Genomic DNA, 24,544 nt, shown 5'->3' with positions numbered 1-24,544 from the left:
TGTAATTAGTACAGTTCTAAAGCAGAATTTGGATATAGGTCTTCCTGATTCCAAATCCAGTGCTCTATCATCTTTTCAAAAATGTTATGAATGTTTGTTTTTTTAGCCATTTATTGATTTCTCACATGTAGATTAACAATTTAATGAATTAATCATCATGGGAAATCAAAATTGCATCCAGCTTTATACTTTATGTTGTCAATTCAAATTAAAAACATTCTTGGAAAACTTCCTTTCCAATTCCCAAATTCAATGTATGTCACTGATAAGTAACAAGATGGGGAATAATAGTATAATAAGTATATATCATATATAGTATGATATATATAGTATAATAAGTAAAGATGGGGAAGTAACAAAAAGGGAATCACTAGTAGAGTGGCATCTAAATTCCCATCAATCCAACCACCTATCCATCAATCAATCAACAATCTTTTACTAAGCTGCTATTATACTAAGCCTGATACAACAGGCACTGTGATAAATCATTGATTTAAAAGACAAATAAATATCAAAGGGCCACTGAACTTTGGCACAGCCCCATAAGACCTGCTTCTAAACAAGCACAATGCTATTAATTTTATTCTTTGAGCCCAGCAATTGAACACCTTTTGAATCTTCCTTATTGTATTATCTGGTCCTTGAAAATAGTAGAAGAAATGGCATCACATTTTCCAAAAAAAATGTAGTTAAACTATTTCTACAATAGTCTCCTAATCTATTAGTCTGGTACCATATCCATAAAGGAAAAAAAAGACTAATTTTACAAAAAATGATTACCAAGGAAAACAATCCTTACAGAAATGCTTAACAATGTCACTATATAAAACGTTTCCTCTTAGTTGCTGATCACTCATTTCAATTATGTCTGACTCTTTACAATTCCATTTGGGGTTTTCTTACCAAAGACACTGAAGTAGTTCACCATTTCCTTCTCCAGACAATTTTACAGATGAGGAAACTGAGGCAAACAGAGTTAAGTGACTATCTGAGCTAACTGCATCAGTTCTATACCTTATGTTCAAATAAAATAAGTCTTAGTTACTTTTCTATTGTACAATTCTTGAGATATTTAAAGACAATCATCATGTCTGTTTCCATTTATTCTCTTCTTCACAGTTAAAAATGTAAATTAAAAAATGTAGTTAAATTAAAAAATGTAGTTAAACTATTTCTACAATAGTCTCCTAATCTATTAGTCTGGTACCATATCCATAAAGGAAAAAAAAGACTAATTTTACAAAAAATGATTACCAAGGAAAACAATCCTTACAGAAATGCTTAACAATGTCACTATATAAAACGTTTCCTCTTAGTTGCTGATCACTCATTTCAATCATGTCTGACTCTTTACAATTCCATTTGGGGTTTTCTTACCAAAGACACTGAAGTAGTTCACCATTTCCTTCTCCAGACAATTTTACAGATGAGGAAACTGAGGCAAACAGAGTTAAGTGACTATCCTGGGATAGAGTGAATAAGAGTGCCAGGAAGGAGTCTTCTTTACTTCAAATAAAGCCTCCAATATTGGAGGCGGCACTCTTATTCACTACATGAGCTAACTGCATCAGTTCTATACCTTATGTTCAAATAAAATAAGTCAATTACTTTTCTATTGTACAATTCTTGAGATATTTAAAGACAATCATCATGTCTGTTTCCATTTATTCTCTTCTTCACAGTTCCTTAACAAGATTGCCATAAAATCATATGAATTTGAAGCTTTTAATCATTTTTTTATTTTTCTTTACATCTTTTCTAACTCAAAAATATCCTTTCTAAAATGTGGCAACCAAAACTGATGACAATAGTAATTAATAATAATAACAAAGGCTAACATATATATTGCATTTACTATGTGACAGGTACTGTACTAAGCACTTTGCAATTATTATTTCCTTTTATCCTCTCACCAATCCTGAAAGGTGGGTATTGTCATTATTCTAATTTTTTGGTGAATGAACTGAGACAAACCAAGGTTAAGTGAATAAGTATCTGAGGCCAGAATTGAAGTCAGCCCTTCCTGACTCTGTCTAGCATTCTATCTATTTTACCAACTAGCTGCAATCTTTGAGATTCCACAAATAAATACACTATGCTTCTCTTAAAGACTGCCATGTCACACTGTTAATTCAAAAATAACTTATAGATTATTAAAAAAAAAACACCTTAATTCTCTTTTAGAAAAAACTGCTTCCTAGCCTTGGCTTATATATTAGATTTTTGATACTAAAAGTATGAGTATAAACATAACACTTTATATATAACTTTATTAAATTTTTCTTTATATAATTTCAACCCAATGTTCTAGACTGTCCAAATATTTTGGAATACAGATTCAGTCATCTTATGTATTATCTAGTCTTGTGCCCCCTGCAAATTTGAGAAGCCTGGCATCTAAACTTTTATCAGTCCAACCCTCTATCCATCAGTCAACAAGCTTTTACTAAGCGGCTACTATACCAACTTTCATATACCAAGCATTGTGCTAAATAATTAATTTAAAAAATATATAAAGTTAAATTCCATAGGGTTAAGTACTGAGCTTTGGCACATCCCCATGAGATTTTCTTCCAATCTAGCACAATGCTATTAATGTGATTCTTTGAGACCAGCAATTCAACCACTTTTGAATTTACCTTATCATACTATCATCTGGCCCTTGAGAATAGTAAAAGAAATGGCATTATATTTTTTGCAAAAAAAAATGTAGTTAAGCTATTATTATAGTAGTTTCCTAATCTATTAGTCTAGTAACCATCCCAAGAAAGGGGGAAAAAGTAATCTTACATTAATTGATCATTGTGGCTTCATTAAGTCATGCTGACTCTTCATAATTCTTGCTTAATTTATAGTTGTTTTCCAACTATCCCTTTAAAAATGCACTCTAGGATTTTGCTGGGAATCCAATTGAAGATTATCCAGTGTAGCTTGCAAATTCCATTCTTTTCCATAATTAAAACAACAACAAGCAATATACTCAGCTTTCATTGAATTCCGGTAGGTGGAAGCTATTCTTTTGCACTATAAAACTTTTGATAAAACTGTAGTATACTGACTCCTTCAATTCTTCCACCATCTCAATTTCCCTTCTGAAAGTTTACAATATGAAGATCACCAAATATCAAATCCTTTTCCTATAAATATGTTTCGATGAATGAATTTTATATCTCAAGATAGTATTTTTAATGAAATTAAATTCTGTGATTCTCTCCTCTTTCCCTCTCTTCTCTCCCTCTCTTTTCCCCTCTTCTTTCTCTCCTCTCCCTTCCCTCTCCTCTCCCCTCTCCCCCTTCCTCCTCTCCTTGTATTTTCTGTCCCCCCCTCTCCCTTCTCTTTCTCTCTCTGTATGTATACATACACACACACATATATGTCTGTCTCTGTTGCTCTGTGTGTCAGATCACACACACACACACACACACACACACACACACACAAACGGATGCTACTGACAAACTAGAGCATCTCGCTGAAAGTCTTCAGGGATCTCAGAAATTGTTCTGTACTATCTTCTAAGAAGATGAGGGAAAATCCATTAATAATTCCCTACAGTCTTTTCTGCAAAGTCAAACAGATGAGATTAAATTTCTCAAGATAACAGAATCCCCCAAATATGAGTATCAAAAGCAGTTAACAGATCTGATCAAAATTTATGGGTGCTTTAAGCAGTTCAGAATGTCTGGAAGAGAACAAGAAGGTCAATATTTAATGTGCCAGTTTGACAATTTAAAACTAAGGGGTGAGGATGAGAATTGTTGTGTCTATCCTTATTATGACTCAGAATTGGGATATACTGATTATTATAGCAGAGAGAGGATTAGCCAAGGTAGATATCAAGATTCTGTTGTTATAATCTAAATCTTCTGGTAATATGACAGGTATTTAGGAGCAAAGCTTTTTATCATTGTCGTGAGGAGATGATAGATTTCTAAGATGTCTGATGGGATACAAGACTGAGTTGCCCATCATGTTGCAAGAGTCATCACTAAGTGACTTTAATGATCTTCACCTTCCAGAGTTACATTAGCTACTCTGCTAGATAGATGTTTCTAAGTGAAAAGAATAAAGTTCCCTTGCTTTATACATTTAACAGGTTTCAAAATGCCTGATCTCTTAGCTAAGACTTGTTCACGTATTCCTATGGAATTAAACCAACAAATTTTGAAGCCATCGAATAAAACTTTTAATTCAGCATTCAAGTAATTAATTTATTTTTGGTTATTTGTATGCTCACAGTGATATATGATTGCTTCTAAATTTCTCTTTGGATACACTTAAATATTTAAAATAATATTATCTGATATGTTGATTTTTACAAATCTTTTAGTTTGTTTAAATTAATGTAAATGGGACATACTTAAAAATAACTATAGGAGAATTGCCTCTTCATATCTTTGATCACTTATCAAAGAATGATCCAACATACTTTAATGCATAAAACTATATAAAAAGATAGGAGAGATAAATTAGACAATTTTGTCATCACTTTGTTCAACTATATATATATACAATTATAGATATACATGCATTTGTAAAACATATATAATATCTAAAATATATATATATCACATTAATATATTGTTTATTTGTAATGTTATTTAATAAATCAGTGCATAATGTATCATCTTATATATTGAATATATAGTCTATAAAACATAGAATGTATATTCATATACATATAAAACAATATATAACAGAGGTTCGGTTTTGTGATATAATCCCTTTTTCTGTTTTTTATACAAAGATAATTTTACTTTTGTAGATTATTACTAAGTTTACAATTTTTTAAAAAAAGTTTACTTTTTTTAAAACAAATAAGAAAATAGCCACTATAAGTTTAAGAACTCCACTAAAATTAATGAGGATCTGATCTATAGCATTTCTACAATATTGGATAATTACAAATCATTTAAATTTGGTCTATCACAGTGCTTTATGTGGTTGGTCTATGAGATTTGCAAAAAAAGTAATTTGTCCGATGTTACACAAATAACTCCAAAATTGACTATACTGATAAAATATGTAGAAATTTGATTCATTAGGGTTGGTAGAAAATAATTTCTTTACAACTATTTAAACATTTCTAAATCTACAATAGAATTTGGTATGTTGTATGGAGATTGGTCAATGTAGTTGAAAGAACTCTTGGCTGTGAATCAAAAGCGACAAGCTCAAATCCAGATTCAACTGCAATTTAGCCAGTTATCTTGACCTTGGTCAAATTATTTGCCTTGTCTTCACTACAGTTTCCTTATTTAAAAGAAGATCAGTTTTGACTAGTTGGTCTTTAAAGCTCAGCTTTTTCAGATCTAAAATTATTTAATTTTAGAGTTTGCCAATTGATAAGGAAAATATGTCTATGTAATAGGAATAGAATCTTGGTAGTTGTTCATTACAACTAATTGAAAATGCAATCATGTCAGTAAAAGTTAACATTTGGAATCAGTTGCTCAAGTAAATTAATATGGGGGGGGTGCTGCAGAGAGATTTATTTGATACTATATACAGTACTGCTGGAATGGATATCAGTAAGATCAGAATTTGAATTCTACTTTCAGACACACACACAAACATATAGTAATTATGTTATTAGAAGAAGGTCACTTGATTTCTCTCATCTTTAATTTCCTCAGTTTGTAAAATAGGGATAGTAATAGAATGTAATTTATAGGGCTCTTGTAAGGTTCAAATGAGAACATACATGAAAAGTAGTTTGGGGACCTTGTTATTTAAATGCAAATTATAATTATTATTACAAAATAATTCTTTTTAAAGCTATGATAGTATTCAAAGTCACTTAAATGTTAAGTAAACACAAAAACACAAATGTTCCTGTACATATGCAGGAACCATCAGGAAACCATTTCGTTTTTTATTATTATAGGAAAAAATATTAACAATTTTCAAAAACGCTGAAATAAATCCCCCCAAAATGGGGGGAAATACTTCCAATACTGACAGTATGTATTCCTCTCAACTTACAAATCAATTTACCAAACATCTCATGAATATATACTTGTTTCTATATAAAAAGGATCGTGGATGGTATTATTTGACTACAATTATCCGTTCTTATGTATTTATTGCTATAAAATGTAGCTCACAAGCAAAGTTCTGAAGAGAGTTATAGCAAAGTATCTATTTCTAAAGGAAAGTATAGAAAATTCTTGCTTGATTTTACCATGAGTAATCTTGTAATGATCCTAAGAAAGCAGCATTACCTTTTCTGTGAATAGGGTAAAGATTCCTAGCCTTTCCTCTTGCCAATTCAAAAGCATAAATTGATTTCCATGTTAGTAGGATATCTATCACCATACCTAATTATAGAAAAGCTAATAGGTTGTTTTCTGGCTTTAGGGACCCATGTGATAGCCCCAAACACAAAATGGCCCTCAGTTCTCTGAAGAACCCCTTCAATTTCTGAAGTAACAGTTGTGAAGTAATAGAAAGGAAGGAGAGCCTAAAAGCTATTATCTATCTGAACAAATTAACTCTGAGTACATAGTGATTTTTATCACATGGTCAAAAACTTGATACCCTACTTTATGAAATGAATTACAGTCATATTGACATTCTTGGTATGAATTAAATTAGAATTAATAAAAGGGCTGCAATTAAATTGAATAATGTCTTCAAAAATTTTAATTCGAGAGAAAAATAATACACCTTGGTTCTAAAGGAAGGCAAAAAAAATCTTATGCTGAAATATGTATTATGAAAAACTTGGAACCTGGAATCAGGAAAACCTGAATTCAAATCCAGCCTCACACACTTTCTATGTGAACTGAGGCAAGTCATATGACACTTTGCCTCAGTTTTGTCATCTATAAAATGTTTAGAGAAGGAAATAGCTAAATAACCTAGTATCTTTTCCAAGAAAACCCCAAATGTGGTTAAAAAAAAAAAAGGAGTTAAATAAGACTGGGACAATTAAATGACAGCAATGATTTTATTCCATCTTGAAGTGGTTAATATTGAGTTCAGGTTTACTCAAGATGATTTTTACCTTGTAGAAGATGAAATTTAAGAAAAGCAAAATTTTATAACCTCTAAATTGGAAGGGACCAATGAATTTATCTAGTCTTGCTTGTTTTAATCTTTCAGGCGTCATCAATAAAAATCTGAATATTCAATGACTTTAGTAGAAGGGTGAGCAGAAGGATGATATATCAACGAACAAAAATATAGGGGAAAAGATGATTTAGAATTAAGAAATAAAAATGGTCACAAATGTTTAGAGTTCCCAGAAATTTTATTTTTATAGAACTAATTCATTTCTCAAGTTAAGATTTGGAAGACACAAGATATGACAAATACTTAACTACATTAGAAAAATATGAATTATATTTTAAATAACATGAAGTAGAGAAATAGAAGTTGTTTTAGAATCAATTTTCCAAATGTAATCATATTTTCAAACAGAGCAAAAGTCAAATTAAACACCAAATAAGTATAAAAAGTAAAAATTAGGAAACTATAACTGGGTTAATATAGCTCCAAGCTATCCTCTGAATGCAAATTGTTGATTCTATGAAAATAAAAATGGGCAAATTCAAGACATTCAAAGTACCACCATTTCCTAGAGAAGATTAACCAATAGGAAAGTCACTATACCCAAATGACAAAAAGCATCTAGGAACAACCTTAACTAACACTTGATCCCCATGGTAAGAAATGAAAAACAGCAACCAAAGGCAATAGTAGTTTAGGTTAATTTTTAAAATGTTACAGTTAATAAGCGTAAATGTATAAAATTTTGAACAATATAGATAAGAGCAATTATAGAACAAAAATTATTAAAATGCAAGCATAGAGTCAACACTTCCTTATGCTAGTTATCCACACAAATTCAACCCTTTCCTCATCCCCCAAAACATAGATAAAAATGCAATGAATAGATGATTTTTACGTAGATTTTTGTACACAAGTGAAGAGATTTATGATAGCAATATAGAACCAGTTTCTTGCCAATAGATATTGCAGATATTTTTAAAGTACTCAAGTCATATTGACCAATACAAATCACTCAAGGAAATGACAGAAGCAATGCCATGTAGCATTGCAGATTGTAACAATTTGTCATCTATATAGTAGTTAGAAACACAAAGTTTGACATCTAGAATTGTATGCCAGAAATTACTGTCATAAATTAAAAGGTGAAAATCTCTCTATTACAAATACATGACGCTCCTCCCAAAGACATATTCTAGAATTTAGAAAATAAAATACATTGCAACTGGAGCATTTTCACAGAAAAAAAAAATGTTCTCCAAAATCAATTCAATATAACATTTATCAAAATAATTTAAGAACAACTTTCTAAATAGATTTTTCTATACTATAATACATTCTCCAAATTATGTGGAAAGAAAAGCTTTCCAATTTTAAAGATCTAATTAAAGAATTTTAAATCATCTGAACATCATTCCTATAATCCTATCTAAATTACTTTCATTGAACCTTCACAATATGAACTTTTTATCAAAATATGTAGAGTTCCATAAGACTCTAAATATAAAAATCTAATAACAAGATAAAGGCTTAATATAGGACAGTATCTATCTGAATACCCTACAATAAGCCAAGGAAGAAGAATAATAACCACATTTCTAATTTATTTATTTATTTATTTTTGCTGAGGCAATTGGGATTAAGTGATTTCCCCAAAGTCACACATCTAGGAAGTGTTAAGTGTCTGAGGCCAGATTTGAACTCAAGGTCCTCTTGCCTTCAGGGGATGTACTCTATCCGCTGCACCACCTAACTGCCCCTCTAATTTTTTTTTTAAACATTTTATATGTCCTATATCATTTGAGCTTCCCAGAATCCTTTTATGATAAGTGATAAAGTTATAGCTAAAACATATCTGAACTAATATTGAACAAGGTTTCCTCCAATTTGGATTTGGAGTGAACAAATCCTGTGCTCTATTTTCTATCATCGTTCTTTCTATTATTCATGTTTTTTTATAGATTTGATAATAGTTTTCACCATTATAGGCAGAAGTGTTGAAATATTTGAGAAAAAGCAAACAATTTTAATATTTGTAAATCCTTCTTTCATGTTAACCCTATCCAGACAACAACTCATTGGCATTCTCTCAAGTTTTTTCTGTTTCCATTTTTGGAACAGCAAAATGTTTACAGACTTAACAAAGCTTTAGAAAGATAGTTATAAAGCTTTTCTTTTAAATTTTCATTATACTTCTTGATGGTGTCAGTCAAAATAAATTTATCAATTACATAGTATGTGCCAGGATCTTTTTAGTCCCTGGTAATAATATTATTTTGGATTTTTTTTCTCCCCACATAAGAGAAAGAAAATGGAGATAAGGCTCCTTGCTGTCTTTCTGTCTCACCTACTCAGTTCTCATGTCATAGTTTCTATTGCCCTTCTTTAGAAAAATTCCTCAGCTGACTACAGAATATTCAGTCTTTTTTTTTTTCAAAAGCAATTTCAGAGCATTTCACTGGTCATATGCTTTCAGTGACTGTTCATTTTCTCTATCTTCATTTTCCCAATCACATTTCTCTCTCCCAAGCCCCTTTCTTATCTTCTGATCTTTCTTTACCTTTTTCCAGTGTAATATAACTCCTTCCCAAGTAAACATATCCCTTCAAAATTACATCTTCCTATGCCTACTTAAAAATGTTTTTCTCCAGATAAATCAAATGGAAATCCCAGCTACTTAACAGCAAAAGAGCAAAAGCTGGCATGATTTATGTCTCTCTCATCCAATAGCAGTATCCTATATGCATTAGAGCATAATATCACTGGAATTACTCCAGCAGGCATGAGGAGTAATCTCTGTGAGTGGCCAAAATCTTCTGAGCCTAAACTCTATGCATTGGCAGATAATAACTGAAAATGTTCAATTATTTGAATGCTAATATTCTCATTTTTGAGACATAAGCTTTTCTCATAGCAAGAGCGTCAGTATTTCTGAATATAGAAAATTTACAGTACACAGAAGCATTTTGACTTTAATTGTATATTAAGATATCTATGCCTTTAGAAACAAAAATAAAATGAATTCATGGGATTATGAAGCTAGAATTAGGGATATCTGAGTTCAGGAAGCATTATGGAGGGGGAAGGGATTTGAGATCATTCAATTAATAGATATTTTTAAGGACCTACTATGTTCCAAGCACTGATAAACTCTGGGTTTGAATTAAGCAGTAACCATGTTTCATCTTATTCCTTTCAAATGACATCATATTGTAAAAAATTGATTTGTATACTGCTTGGAACAATAGGCATTATATAAATATTTATTTGGTCCCCTCCCCTTGTCTTGTCCTCCTCTGACACAAATAGTAATCCTTCAGTGGTTATTAAATGCAAATTAATTTGAAAAATTTATTTAACATAAAAGTCTTTGTGCAAGATGCTAAGTTCATTCTGATGATATAAATACAAAAGTGAAAATATTGATTTTTGTTTTTAGTACTAATAGCCATTATTTATCTAATGCTTTGATGTTTGTAGAACACTTTACAAATGTTACTTTATTCTCACTATATTCTTGAGAATCTGATATTATTATCCCCATTTTATAGATGAGGAAACTGAGGAAGATTATGGTTAAATGACTTGCTTAGCATCATAGAGCTACATTATCTGAAGCAGTGTTTGAACTGCAATCTTTCTGCCTTGACCTCCAGATCTCTTTTGGTGGGAAAATAGCATATAAATTGATAAATCAGCACCAAATATTCATGAGTACTCACAAAAGGAAGAAAGCAATAATAATTGAAATCAAGAAAGACCCACTGAGCATCCTTAAAGTTAGGAATGGTTCGAGACTGTTGCAAAGTCAGAAAGTATTTAAAACATGTGAGATCATTTCAGCAGAGGATGGAAAGAAGGCAATGAAATGTCATGTACAAGGAATTCATAACAATTCAATTTGATAAGAGCAGAGGGTACACAAAGCAGGGAAGTGCAAAATAAATTTGGCAAGGTAAAAGAGCTATATTGTAGAGGGTTTTAAAGATCTGGCTGAGTATTTCTTATCTCTGAATTTGATGCCAAAAATTTCTGTAGCAAGGAAGAAATTTTGTAGTGTATGATAAATAGACTAGAAAACAGGACGAGGCAAAAGAGAACCTGAATTTGAACATGAGAGATACTTCAAGTATGTGCTACATTATCGTGATATTTTATTTCTACTCACAACTGAAAACAGTGCTGTTATAAATAAGTGTTACATATTGATTTATTCAAACTGTAAACATTTGGCATTGTTGCTCAATCAAGTGTGGCATTATCATTAAAATTTAGTATCAGATGACATTTTTGAAACACAATAAAACAGTATTATATTGATGAGTTGCAAAGGTGTCGCTTTATCCAAATGTGACAAAACCAACCCAGGAAGATATATGGAATTTATACTCATTAAATGATATTTATTATATCATTAGAAATGTTTGAATTAGCTGGCCTTCCAAAAACAATAATATCTTATTCTGTAAGAGAAAAAAATCTATAAAAGTTTTTTAACCTCTCTCTCTCTCTCTCTCTCTCTCTGTTTTTCTCTTTCATAAAGAACTCTGAGTAGGTACAGTAAGCTGATAAAGAGGATAATGAATCTAAAGAAGCATGAATTAGATCTGGTATTTTAATTCTAGTCTTCACACATATTATTAGTTGTTAGCAATTTCTGTTCAAACTGCTATGTATGTTAATGGTTTCTAAGATATCTATAGTTAGTCATGTTTTAACATATAAGATATTCTGGATATTTGACAAAAATTTCATGCATGCAGAAATATTTTTTCTTTGGAATTTAAGAAGAAAGATTTAAAGTTTAGAGATAGTTTTAATAAGATCAGTGATTCTTCAATAATTTTGAACAATCAAATAAAATAATATAGAGAATGTTTTACATTCTTAAAAATCCATTCACTATTAAAGAAGAATTAATGTATGAATGTCATTACAATGGGCAATGTGTCACTATCCAATTTAGGCTCAGTTGATAGGACACTGGTCTAGAAAAGGTAAGCAAGAAATTGGAGTCTTTTCCTGACAATATCTTCATTTAGATAAGTAACATATTAAAACTCTGTTTCTCAAAAAAAATCCCTTTGTTTTTGTGAAAAAGAATAGTATAAAATTTTTTGGATTTATGTGAAAAATAGTAAACCAATATAAAAGCCGTTTTATGCTTTTTCATATTTTTATTAATAAAATTCTGTTTTGTGAATGGTCTTACAAAAAAGGGGGGATGGGAGAATAGGGAAGACAAAGTATGAGGCCTCCTCACTGAGGATGTAAAAAACCCTTTGCACTGACTCTTAAATGTTCTTATCTACAACCCTATCTACTGTTCTGATCATTCACTGGTATTTTTTGGCCCCTCCAATCATATTGACTTTCCTCAGCTTAGATAAATTAGCCTGCTGATAGATTTTGGTATCACTTTCACTTTGGGCATGATAAAAGAATAAAAATGAATCTTCAGAAAATGAAGAATAAAAACCTACTCATTGTCCACAGAATCTTCATGATCCATTTTTCTGATGGTGGGACATGGAAGACAAAGGAGAGAAGTTTCTATTCTTCAGATACCAATATAATGCCCAATTCCTTCTGACTGATTGATGCATCTTTATAGCTATTTACCAACATTTAAGTTCTTGATAACTGACTCTTAAGAATTAAATAATATTTTCATCTTTAAGTAAAAGGGGGGAAAGGAAAAATAAAAGCCTTATGCTTGTTTAAATGGCACATATAATTACATTAGACGTGATTGGAAGACAAATTAAATGCTCTCTTGGAGAAGGCCTTTTTTCTTTAATTTTATTCTTTTCTGTTTTGTCTTAGATGGAGATTGCCAAGGAAGAAAAATGTGAATTTTTGCCTTTCCTATCCCCAAGAAAGGTCATAGTAAAAGGTGGAAGAATTGTTGCTATGCAGTTTGTTCGGACAGAGCAAGATGAAACCGGAAACTGGAAAGAAGATGAAGATCAAGTAGTCCAGCTGAAAGCAGACGTGGTGATCAGTGCATTTGGCTCAGTGTTAAGCGATCCTACAGGTACAGTGATCAGTGATTGTAATGTGTAGCATAGCTGTCCATTATTTTAGTTCTACAAAAGTTTCCAGCTTTCAGGGAAGTGTTTTTCAATTTGATAATTAGTGTCCTTCCCTTAGCTTGAAAATAGGGCAATAAAAAAGAAAAATCTTAAAAATGGCATTAGATTATTAGTTTTAAATAGGAGCTGGTAGAAAGATAGCCGGAAGAATTATTCATTGATAGTACTGTATCTAAGTGAAGAAACAAAATTGTTTTACTTTACAGTAACTTATTTTAATCCACTCTTTTGACCCTAATCATGGTCATCATATTTCAAACTGAAAAGGTAAAATGTAGAGAGCAGGAACTCTGGATAAGTATATTTGAAACAAAGATACTTACAACAAGGTGTTAATTCAATGTGATTAATGAGATGATGGTGCTCTAGTACTTATTACTTAGTATGGTGATGTAATGGTTCTCTAGTTCATACATACAGTGTGCTGTGATGATGTAATCATACTGAGGTATCTAAGGGCTGAGAGAACTGGAAATAGAGACTCCATCTTAGACAATCCATCATGGTGGCTCTCCTGCCTCCTTCACTCTTCACTAAGATCAAGGCTGGTCCCAAAATCCTACAGAGAGCTAGTCCAGACCCTACATTTTGACGCCCAAAAAGGGACCTCCAGAAGGACACTACAGGAAAAGAAGGAAGAGGAAGAAAAAATGAAGGAAAAGGAGGAGGAGGAAGAAGTAGAATTAGAATGTATATAGGTTTAATGTTTATAAAGATCTTACAAGTATCTCATTTTAACCTCAAAACAGCTATTTTTAGTCTTATTTTTCAGTTGAGGAAATTGAGGCAAACAAAAATTTAGTGACTTCAAGGGTTTATACAGCAAATGTTTAAGAATAGATTTGAATTCATCAGGAAGACCTGAGGTCCAAGTCTAAGCTATACAATTTAGCTCCCTGATACAGAAATTATAACATAGTGTTATGATTCATCTTAATCAAAGGCATGGGAATTACATACAAATTAAAGTTATTTATAACTCTAAAGTATGGTTCAAGTCACAGTTAAAACCTGATATATGCCAGATCATAATAAGAGGAAGAATTAATTTTTTAAAAGCATTAATTTTTTTCATTTTTTTCTATATAGCATCAGATAGAAATACTAAGAGAAGTGAAATAGCAAAAAAAGCAGTAAGGAAGCCAAAGTTACCTCATTTTCAAATTGAGTCATTGTAGGTAGAGAGAGATAACATTTTACTGTTCATAAAAAAATATGGCACTTATTTGTGGCCAGCATAAAAAAGCCTAAAAGTACAAAACTATCAATATTAAAGATACCGATATACTAAATTGCATTGGTAATGCAATAGACACTAATATTTCTCTCTATAAAGACAGAGACTAGCATAATCACTTGCCCCAATGTCAAAGATTTGAGAGTTTTATTGAGGACAACACAGAAATCTAAATCCCTTCTTTTGATTGTCTACTAAGGGCTTATTGTATTTATGGATCTTTGCCTAGCAAAACAAACTGTTTCTATAATATTAGTTGGGTTTTTGTTTGTTTTGAGAGGTGATTGGTTTTTGTCTTTGTTTTCCACCACTGAAGATTATGCTAAATTTATTTTCAATTCAGCAAACATTTCTTACCTCAATAATATGAAACTTTAGTAACTCCTTGTTGCCTCTATCATAAAATGCAAACATGAGTCCAGAAAATTGCCTTATTTTAGGAGATAATATGAATCAGCATTTAACATCTTTTAAAATCATTCTCCAAAGCTTCTAAGTTTATTTTTTATGTTTTTGTCATGAGTGCCATGCTATCCCACTTTACCTTGAACTCAACTCTCACTTTATGTCCCACTTCTCTGCCATTTCACTTATTTTCCTCTATGCTAAAAATCACTTTCATCACTGCTTCTTAGAAGCTTTTTGGGGAGGGCACTCTTGCTTCCTCCCTCTTTTAATAAAAATGTCACAAATACCTCCCCCAGGAAAAAGTTTGGAGAATAACCAAATTCTTATAATAAATAAGCAAAACAAATCCACATAATTCCCTTAAGAATTGCTTTGGCTGCACTCATTGATTTTGGAATGTTGTCTTATTATTGTCATTTTCTTGGATGCAATTATGGGTTGTTTCTGTCATCTGTTGTTTGATCCATTCATTCTTTAGAATTGGATTATTTAATTTCCAATTGGTTTTTAGTCTATCTTTCCTTTTTCCTTTTCTGAACATAATTTTATTGCATTTTATTGCATTTTTTTTACTTCAGCTGAAGCATAATAAGTTCTGTTCCAGTCTTTTACCTTTACTCTGTATGTGTCACATAAATAATATATTATTAGGATTATATTTTTTAATCCACTCTGCTATTTGCTTCTGTTTTATGGGAGAGTTCATTTTATTCACATTCACAGTTATGATTACCAGCTCTATATTTCCCTACATCCTATTTTGTTTTTGCCTGGTAGCTTGTATCATTTTTCCTTGAGATTATAGTTTTGGAATTTCACAACAATGTTCCTTGAGGGTTTTCCTTTTGGGATCCCTTTGCAGAGGTAATAGATGGATTCTTTTAATGAGTATTTCCTCCTCTATTTCTGGAATATTGGGGCAGTTTTCTTTAATGATTTCTTGTAGAATGCTATCCAAATTATTTTTTGGTCATGGCCTTCAGATAGACCAATATTTTTTTAAAATTGTCTCTTCTGAATCTATTTTCCAGGTTGGCTGTTTTGCCAATAGTGTATTTCACATTTTCTTCCATTTTTTCATTCTTTTTAGTTTGTTTGATTCTTGCTTTTTCACAAAGTTCTTAGCTTTCATTTGTCCTGTTCTAGTTTTTAATATGTGATTTTCTTGTCATTTTTATCTCTTTTCCCATTTGAGTTATTCTACTGTTTAAGGAGTTGTTTTCTTTAGACAGTTTTGTTCCTTTATTTTCCAAACTATTGACTCTCCCATGCATACCTCTCATTTCCTTTCTCATTTTTTTCTTCTATCCCTGATTTGCCTTTTAAAGACTTTTATGAGCATTTCCAAGAAGCCTCTTAGGGCTTGAGACCAATTCATAATACTCTTTTAGATTTCTTCTGTGGACATTTTGTTCTCATCTGAGTTTGTGTTAGAATTATACAAAAATAATGACTATAAGAGTCATACCTTTTGACCTTGAGGTTCTGTTACTATAGCTGTATCTACAACAAAGAAATCAACGATAAAAAACAAGAGTCCATAAACCCCCCCAAAAAAAATTTATAGTCACACTTTTTGCAGTTTTTAGAGAACATCAATGGATTGCCATCAGTTGGAGAAAGGCTAAACAAGATGTAGATTATGCTATAAGTTACTGTACCATAAGAAATAATTATTGTAATGATACATAGAAATGTAGAAATGCATAAATGCAAAACAAATTAACAGAACTTACAACATTGTAAATGAAAAGGATAATGACAACAAAATAATGGAAATTGAATTCTGCAATATTACAATGATCAAACTTGATTCTAAAGTAAAGCTGTGAGAAGGCCTCTCCCTCCCTTCTTTAGGAGGTTAAGGACTCTGTCTATGAAAGACTATACTTGTTGATGTATTGATAAGTTTTGCTCATTTTTGTTTTTCCTTTTAAAATAATTTTTCATAACACAAGGTTCTCTGGGACACTGAAGGAGGAAGGATAGATTGAGAATTATAGGTGATGTAAAAATAAAACACATAAACCAAGAAACAATTGTTTTCTTTATAAAAGTGAGAAATTTACATTTTACTATTCCTGAAAGAGTTGAAAAGTTAAGAATGTCATGTTTTTGCTACACTATTTCATATACTAAGCAAAATTAATACGAGCTACTAGAAGTGGCTATTCACAACTTATCCACTTGAGAACTTATATTGCATTCATTAAACAAGGGTGAGATTTTATATTTATTTCTATCATCTCTATAGCATCTTCATTTGTTGAATATTTTCTATTTCTTTTTTCCCTTCTGAATCCAAAGACTTAAATGCTTTCACATCGTGGGGGGGAAAAAGATCTTTCTTTTTTTTTTTTTTTTTTTTTTTTACCCTGTTGTCAAATATAGTGCTTCCCTATTTCTTACCTTCCTTTCACTGTTTGACTTCTCAAGTGAATGATTATACTTGCCTTCTCCTTTTGCTTACTAATTCATTCCCTCCTTGACCTCTTAAATCTGACCTCTTAGCTCTAACCTCATCCATCTACTAAAATTGAACTCTTAAAGGTCTCTACATCATTCTTGCCAATTTCAATGACCTATTAGCCCTCATTCTCCTTGGTTTCTATAAAGAATTTTTATCAACCATTTTTAATCTCTTCCCTCAGCTTCCATGTATCTTTCTAAATTTTTTCTTGTTATGATATTCTCTGTGTACTCAGCGAAGCATCTTTATTATTTCCCAATCATTGATTATGGGCTTTCTTCAAAGTTCAATTTTTGGCCTTCTATGCGCATGTTGATTCCCTCACTCCCTTTCTGGCTATTTATTTCCTATGTATGTATGTATAAATGTATGAATGTATGTATGTTTGTATATACACACATATACATACACACAATTACACAAGTTTATGAACTGTTTGTCATTGGGTTGATTTACTTTTTTGTCTAATGACTTTAAATATCCACATTGCAGGTGACTCTTAGATTTAGTTAATTCTATTTTTTTTTTTTTTATTTACAGGATATATACATGGGTAACTTTACAGCATTAACAATTGCCAAACCTCTTGTTCCAATTTTTCACCTCTTACCCCCCCCACCCCCTCCCCTAGATGGCAGGATGACCAGTAGATGTTAAATATATTAAAATATAAATTAGATACACAATAAGTATACATGACCAAAACGTTATTTTGCTGTACAAAAAGAATCAGACTCTGAAATATTGTACAATTAGCTTGTGAAGGAAATCAAAAATGCAGGTGGGCATAAATATAGGGATTGGGAATTCAATGTAATGGTTTTTAGTCATCTCCCAGAGTTCTTTTTCTGGGCATAGCTAGTTCAGTTCATTACTGCTCCATTAGAAATGATTTGGTTGATCTCGTTGCTGAGGATGGCCTGGTCCATCAGAACTGGTCATCATATAGTATTGTTGTTGAAGTATATAATGATCTCCTGGTCCTGCTCATTTCACTCAGCATCAGTTCGTGTAAGTCTCTCCAGGCCTTTCTGAAATCATCCTGTTGGTCATTTCTTACAGAACAGTAATATTCCATAATATTCATATACCACAATTTATTCAGCCATTCTCCAACTGATGGACATCCATTCAGTTTCCAGTTTCTAGCCACTACAAAAAGGGCTGCCACAAACATTCGTGCACATACAGGTCCCTTTCCCTTCTTTATAATCTCTTTGGGATATAATCCCAGTAGTAACACTGCTGGATCAAAGGGTATGCACAGTTTGATAACTTTTTGAGCATAGTTCCAAACTACTCTCCAAAATGGTTGGATTCGTTCACAACTCCACCAACAATGCATCAATGTCCCAGTTTTCCCACATCCCCTCCAACAATCATCATTATTTTTTCCTGTCATCTTAGCCAATCTGACAGGTGTGTAGTGGTATCTTAGAGTTGTCTTAATTTGCATTTCTCTGATTAATAATGACTTGGAGCATCTTTTCATATGACTAGAAATAGTTTCAATTTCTTCATCTGAGAATTGTCTGTTCATATCCTTTGACCATTTTTCAATTGGAGAATGGCTTGATTTTTTATAAATTAGAGTTAATTCTCTATATATTTTGGAAATGAGGCCTTTATCAGAACCTTTGACTGTAAAAATATTTTCCCAGTTTATTGCTTCCCTTCTAATCTTGTCTGCATTAGTTTTGTTTGTACAAAAACTTTTCAGTTTGGTATAATCGAAATTTTCTATTTTGTGATCAGTAATGATCTCTAGTTCTGCTTTGTTCATAAAGACCTTCCCCTTCCACAGGTCTGAGAGGTAAACTATCCTGTGTTCCTCTAATTTATTAATAATTTCATTCTTTATGCCTAGGTCATGAACCCATTTTGACCTTATCTTGGTGTACGGTGTTAAGTATGGATCAATGCCTAGTTTCTGCCATATTAGTTTCCAATTTTCCCAGCAATTTTTATCAAACAGTAAGTTCTTATCCCAAAAGCTGGGAGATTTAGTTAATTCTAATATAAAAATATGATCATAGTTTCAGTTCCTAACAATCTATTCACTCTCTTCTGCCTGCAAAAGAAGCTTATTTCCATTAGTGGTACCCCTTTAGAAAACTAAAGGAAATGTCATATTTTTTGATATATTAGTTTTCACTAAACTTTTTTCTCTGTTTTTTTTTTATTCTTTGTTAAAACATATGGCTATCTCGGCCACCAAGGGAGGAGAACACTCAGTAGTTGTAATCACATTTTAGTCTTCTCTTTTAATAATTATTGTAAAACATTATCAATGAAAGACAATATATTGTACAATATAATGTACTAGAAAAAGTTATGGACTTCATTCTTATTTACCTCTTTCAACTATACAGCATGTCTTCATTTCAAATTAAAAGTGATTCTGATTTGTATTTGTATCCTATTAATAAGACCAACAACTGTTTATTGAACACCTACAATAACAAGACAGTTTACTAAGATAGGATTAAAAGACATGACTTGATCTCTTCCTTAAGGGCAATAAGGAAGCAACATATAAAGATGTAAAGATAAATAACAATGAAAATTTTAAATAACAGACTAAGATAATAGAAAACATGTCACAACAGAGAATATGATTAATTGCCAAATGAATTTCAAGACAATAATTGCTATAGGATTTCATTATCATCTTCTACACCTAAACTATGCTCCATAGTAGGTGATCAATAAATACATGCTTAGATGTACTAAAATTTAACAAATGGATAAGTTCACTGGAATAAATATGAGTAAATACATGTAAGTTAACTAATTAAATCTCTTTCCAATTATATTTTACCTATAGTTATATTTAAGTAACAGACCATTCATTAAGACCTTTATTAGATTACACATACATATACACACACAGCATATACGTACATAAAAAGATAAAAAATATAAGTGGATATATCTATATATACACATATATAGGTACTTCTTAAGAAGTTTGACGGATAGTAGGGTTTAAGTTAGAGTTCTGTCATATATATGAGTTACTATGAACTCTTTAGCAAGCTATTTCATTTTTGTATTTAATAGTAAATGTTGGAAAATATCCAAAAAGATTAAATTGTGCACATTTTAACTCTATAATTGCCAAATCCTAAAAGAACGTACTCTAGAATTATATACCCAATAAATAATTAGCTCCTCAGGACCTCAGTGACATTCTTCCTTTAACGGTAGCATATTAGGAATCTTCTACAGCTCATTTGTAATGTTTCCTACATTCCCCATAGAAAATTTAGCCAATACTTTGGAGGTTTCCTTCTTATTATATTAAGATTTCTAGGAATACTATTGCACCATTCAGACTGTCTACTTACTATCTCTTTTACTGTATGAGTGAATCAACTCCTTTTGGTGTTCCAAAAGTCTTAATGCTAAAAACTGCAAAGACATTTAAGGTATCCTTTATTTCCTTACAATGTCTTTTATAGAACTTTTATCAAAAATAATAGATGATAAATAGCAACATGCATATTGCTGTTAATATATGGATTTTTCAGACAACAAATCACTTAGGATCATTGAACATCCAATATAATTTCTCAGAGGTCTCATAGGTATCCTTCTACTAAATTCTTGGCCCGATTATTTATTATTCACCATAAAAGATTTCCTAATTCTCCAGCTAACAGTAATTTGTTTTTTGACTGGCGAAAAAGTTTTGAATTATCAATTATTTTTTTATTTTTTTAAATTAAATTTAATTTTATTTAATAGCCTTTTATTTACAGGTTATATGTATGTGTAACTTTACAGCATTAACAATTGCCAAACCTCTTGTTCCAATTTTTCACCTCTTACCCCCCACCCCTCCCCCAGATGGCAGGATGACCAGTAGATGTTAAATATATTTAAATATAAATTAGATACACAATAAGTATACATGACCAAACCATTATTTTGCTGTACAAAAAGAATCAGATTCTGAAATATTGTACAATTAGCTTGTGAAGGAAATCAAAAATGCAGGTGGGCATAAATATGGGGATTGGGAATTCAATGTAATGGTTTTTAGTCATCTCTCAGAGTTCTTTTTCTGGGCGTAGTGGTTCAGTTCATTACTGCTCCATTGGAAATGATTTGGTTGATCTCATTGCTGAAGATGGCCAGGGCCATCAGAACTGGTCATCATATAGTATTGTTGTTGAAGTATATAATGATCTCCTGGTCCTGCTTATTTCACTCAGCATCAGTTCATGTAAGTCTCTCCAGGCCTTTCTGAAATCATCCTGTTGGTCATTTCTTACAGAACAATAATATTCCACAATATTCACATACCACAATTTATTCAGCCATTCTCCAACTGATGGGCATCCACTCAGTTACCAGTTTCTAGCCACTACAAAGAGGGCTGCCACAAACATTCGTGCACATACAGGTCCCTTTCCCTTCTTTATGATCTATTTGGGATATAAGCCCAGTAGTAACACTGCTGGATCAAAGAGTATGCACAGTTTGGAATTATCAATTCTTTAGGCCAGTGTTGTCAAGATCAAATAGAAATGAGGACCAATAAACCATATGTAAAGATTTTCATGAGAATTATATTTAGTTTTAATATTTCATGTTATCTATATTTATTTGCATTTTTATTTTGTTAAATATTTCCCCACATTTTCAATATAATTTAGGTTGTACTTAGAGTCGTTGTGGGCAGCCTGCAAGACATGAATTTGACAATGTTGTTAGCTACTAAGTCTGCAAATTGTAAAGAAAGAACTTTCAGTGTTGATTGATAGCATATGTCTCCAGACCAAGGAAATCAAAGATCAAAAAAGGGTATCTTAATTATTAGATTTCTTCCTTATGTGCTTATTCAGGTTCAATCCTTCTCAGATGACTGAGTCCACTATAAACTTGTGTCACATAATTTCAACTAAAACCTCTCTTCAGCAAGGCAATTTTTTTATATCTACTTAATTAATTCACTTTCTTACTCATCATAAAGCCTTTTCCAAAATTTTTTCAATAATCAATTTCTTGCCAAGACAAACTCCTCTATATGAATAAGTGAGCTCATTTCCTTTAATCTTCTCTAGCAGATTGCCCTCTTTATCAACTTTCCTTCTATCTTGCTTATCTTTAATATACGTCTCTCCACTGTTTATTTTCCTGTTGCCTACAAACATACTAATTTCCCTTCAATTAAAACTCTTAAATTAAATTAAAAAATTAAAACTCTCAAATGTTTCATCCATCCCCACTAGCTAACATTCTTATCTATATTCTGAAACCTTGTCACCTCTCTATTCAATTAATTCCAATAGCTCCTTATCACCTCCATGATCAAATATAAGATCTGCATGACATTCAGATTCCTTCTTAACCTTGTCTTCTGATAGTTTTCATTCTTTTTACTCTTCACTTCCCTACCAGAATATTGTACAGTCCAGCAAGATTAGTATCCTTGTTGTTTTTTGTACAAAATATTCCATCTCGCTCCTCTGTGCATTTCCATTGGTAGTCTCCCATGCCTGAAACATTTTCCTGGCCCTTCTCATTGTCTCATCTACTTTGATTTTCTTCAATTACTAATCCAAAACCTACTTTCTACAAGAATTCTTTCGTAATCGTGCTTAATTCTAGTGCCTTCTCTCCATTGATTATCAACAGCTTGTACTGAATAGATTCCCAATTAAATTGTGAGTTCCTTATGTTCAAGGACTATCTTTTGCCTTTCTTTGTACATTCAGTGCTTAGTGAATTATTTGACATATAGAAGGAACTTAGCAAATGCTTGTTAAATTGTTTATTTGACTTGATTGATTTCATTTTTTTCATTAGCACATCCCATATTGATATAAAAGAGGCCATCCATAAAGGTCCCTTTACCATTTTTGATTAGAACCAGTCATTATAGTATGTGTCTTGGCAAATTACTTCTGTTAAATATGTCTTGTTCTCCTTCCCATTTTTCACCTGTCAATTCTCTTAAGATTAAATTTGATAAAGTTTCATAAACAGTTATCATATATGGTATTTATAGATCCCTGCTCTAACTGAAGAGGAAATGAAAAAATACCACATATGGAACCTGAAGCCTAGCCCAAGCATTAGAAGCAGTTTAAGAAAGTTATTGGCAACAAGAATGATCAAGCATGCTATTTGGCAGAAAATAATCTAGTTTAAGTAAAGCATATTGGAGGGAAGTAATATGAGATCAAACTATGAAAATAATGAAGTGTCTTTTCAGGCAAAGGAATGTGAACTTTGTTAGTTATTAGGGATTTTATTCCTAGCCCTCTGGTGCAGGTATGAGATAACAGGGCTATTTTCTTCTGAACTGCTTTTTACTGTATTGGCAAAGTTATACTATTCATAATCTTCCATCACCCCTCTGCAATGCTTGGCTACAGAATTTGTATAGTTCCTTTTGCTACTATAACTCTTGCTTTGGAAAGGAGATTAAATTTCTCCTGGTTGAAGTAGGTTGCAAGCTCAGTTGACCATCTCATTGGCATCTATTATATGCTATTAAAATTGTTATAAGAAAAAAATGACAGTCATAATTATTTACTCCATCCTACTCCATTCTTGCCATGTGGAATTGACAGAGTATATAATAAGGTCATTTTGGAGTTGCTGTAATTGCAAATGATGTCTTATTCTAATGTGAGTTTTACTTTGAGTTTTGTTCATATTGACTGCATATAGACAATTAATTCTGTATTTGGTGGGGAGATATCATTAGCAATTTCAAATTCTCTTTAGAAAGAAAATTAAAATGATTCAGGCAGCTCTGATTAGTAGGTAAGAGTACTAGACTTAGAGTCAAGAAAAATTGAATGATTCATCCTCAGATTCCTGCTAGTTATATGACACTAGACAAGTCATCTATAATAACATCTATGTCAATGGGTTGTTTCATTCCAATGAAATGATATTTAAAGTACTTTGCAAATTTTGAAAATGTTATATAAATGTTAGTGACAATAATAATGATGGTGGTAATAGTGGTGGCGGTACCCATAGTAATCTTGATAGAAAATTGTGAAGTAGCCTGATAGTTTGTAAATCTTTATATTCTTTTACTTCTTGATCATACCCCATATTTGCCAATCTAGTTTTAAATAATTAACTAAGCATAATAAATATTTGTTCATCATAGAAATTATAAATTACAGATGAATGTCTCAATAGAGAAAAGGAAGGATAATTGGAATTTCATTTTGAAATATTCTGTGTTTCTTAGAATAAAGGTGCTAATTATTATATTATTATTACTTTTAATAATTATTATCAGTAAACATCATTACTTTGCATCATATTATTTTATTTTTTATGTAC

The 24,544-nt window shown here is 31.5% G+C and overlaps 1 protein-coding gene across 2 annotated transcripts in view; it reads left to right on the top strand.

Moving 5' to 3' along the window:
- Positions 1-24,544, top strand: part of DPYD (dihydropyrimidine dehydrogenase) — a 968,100-nt gene that overhangs the window by 433,842 nt on the left and 509,714 nt on the right. For both annotated transcript variants that reach the window (XM_003769672.4, XM_031968578.1), the window contains one exon: positions 12,841-13,051. In XM_003769672.4, coding sequence (XP_003769720.1) covers positions 12,841-13,051 — 211 coding nt within the window. The remainder of the gene's footprint in view (positions 1-12,840; positions 13,052-24,544) is intronic.

The sequence above is a fragment of the Sarcophilus harrisii genome, chromosome 4 (assembly GCF_902635505.1).
Source record: "Sarcophilus harrisii chromosome 4, mSarHar1.11, whole genome shotgun sequence".
In the NCBI taxonomy this organism is placed as follows: domain Eukaryota; kingdom Metazoa; phylum Chordata; class Mammalia; order Dasyuromorphia; family Dasyuridae; genus Sarcophilus; species Sarcophilus harrisii.
The sequence above is the reverse complement of the archived record's forward strand: the minus strand, read 5'-3'. Positions and strand labels throughout refer to the sequence as shown.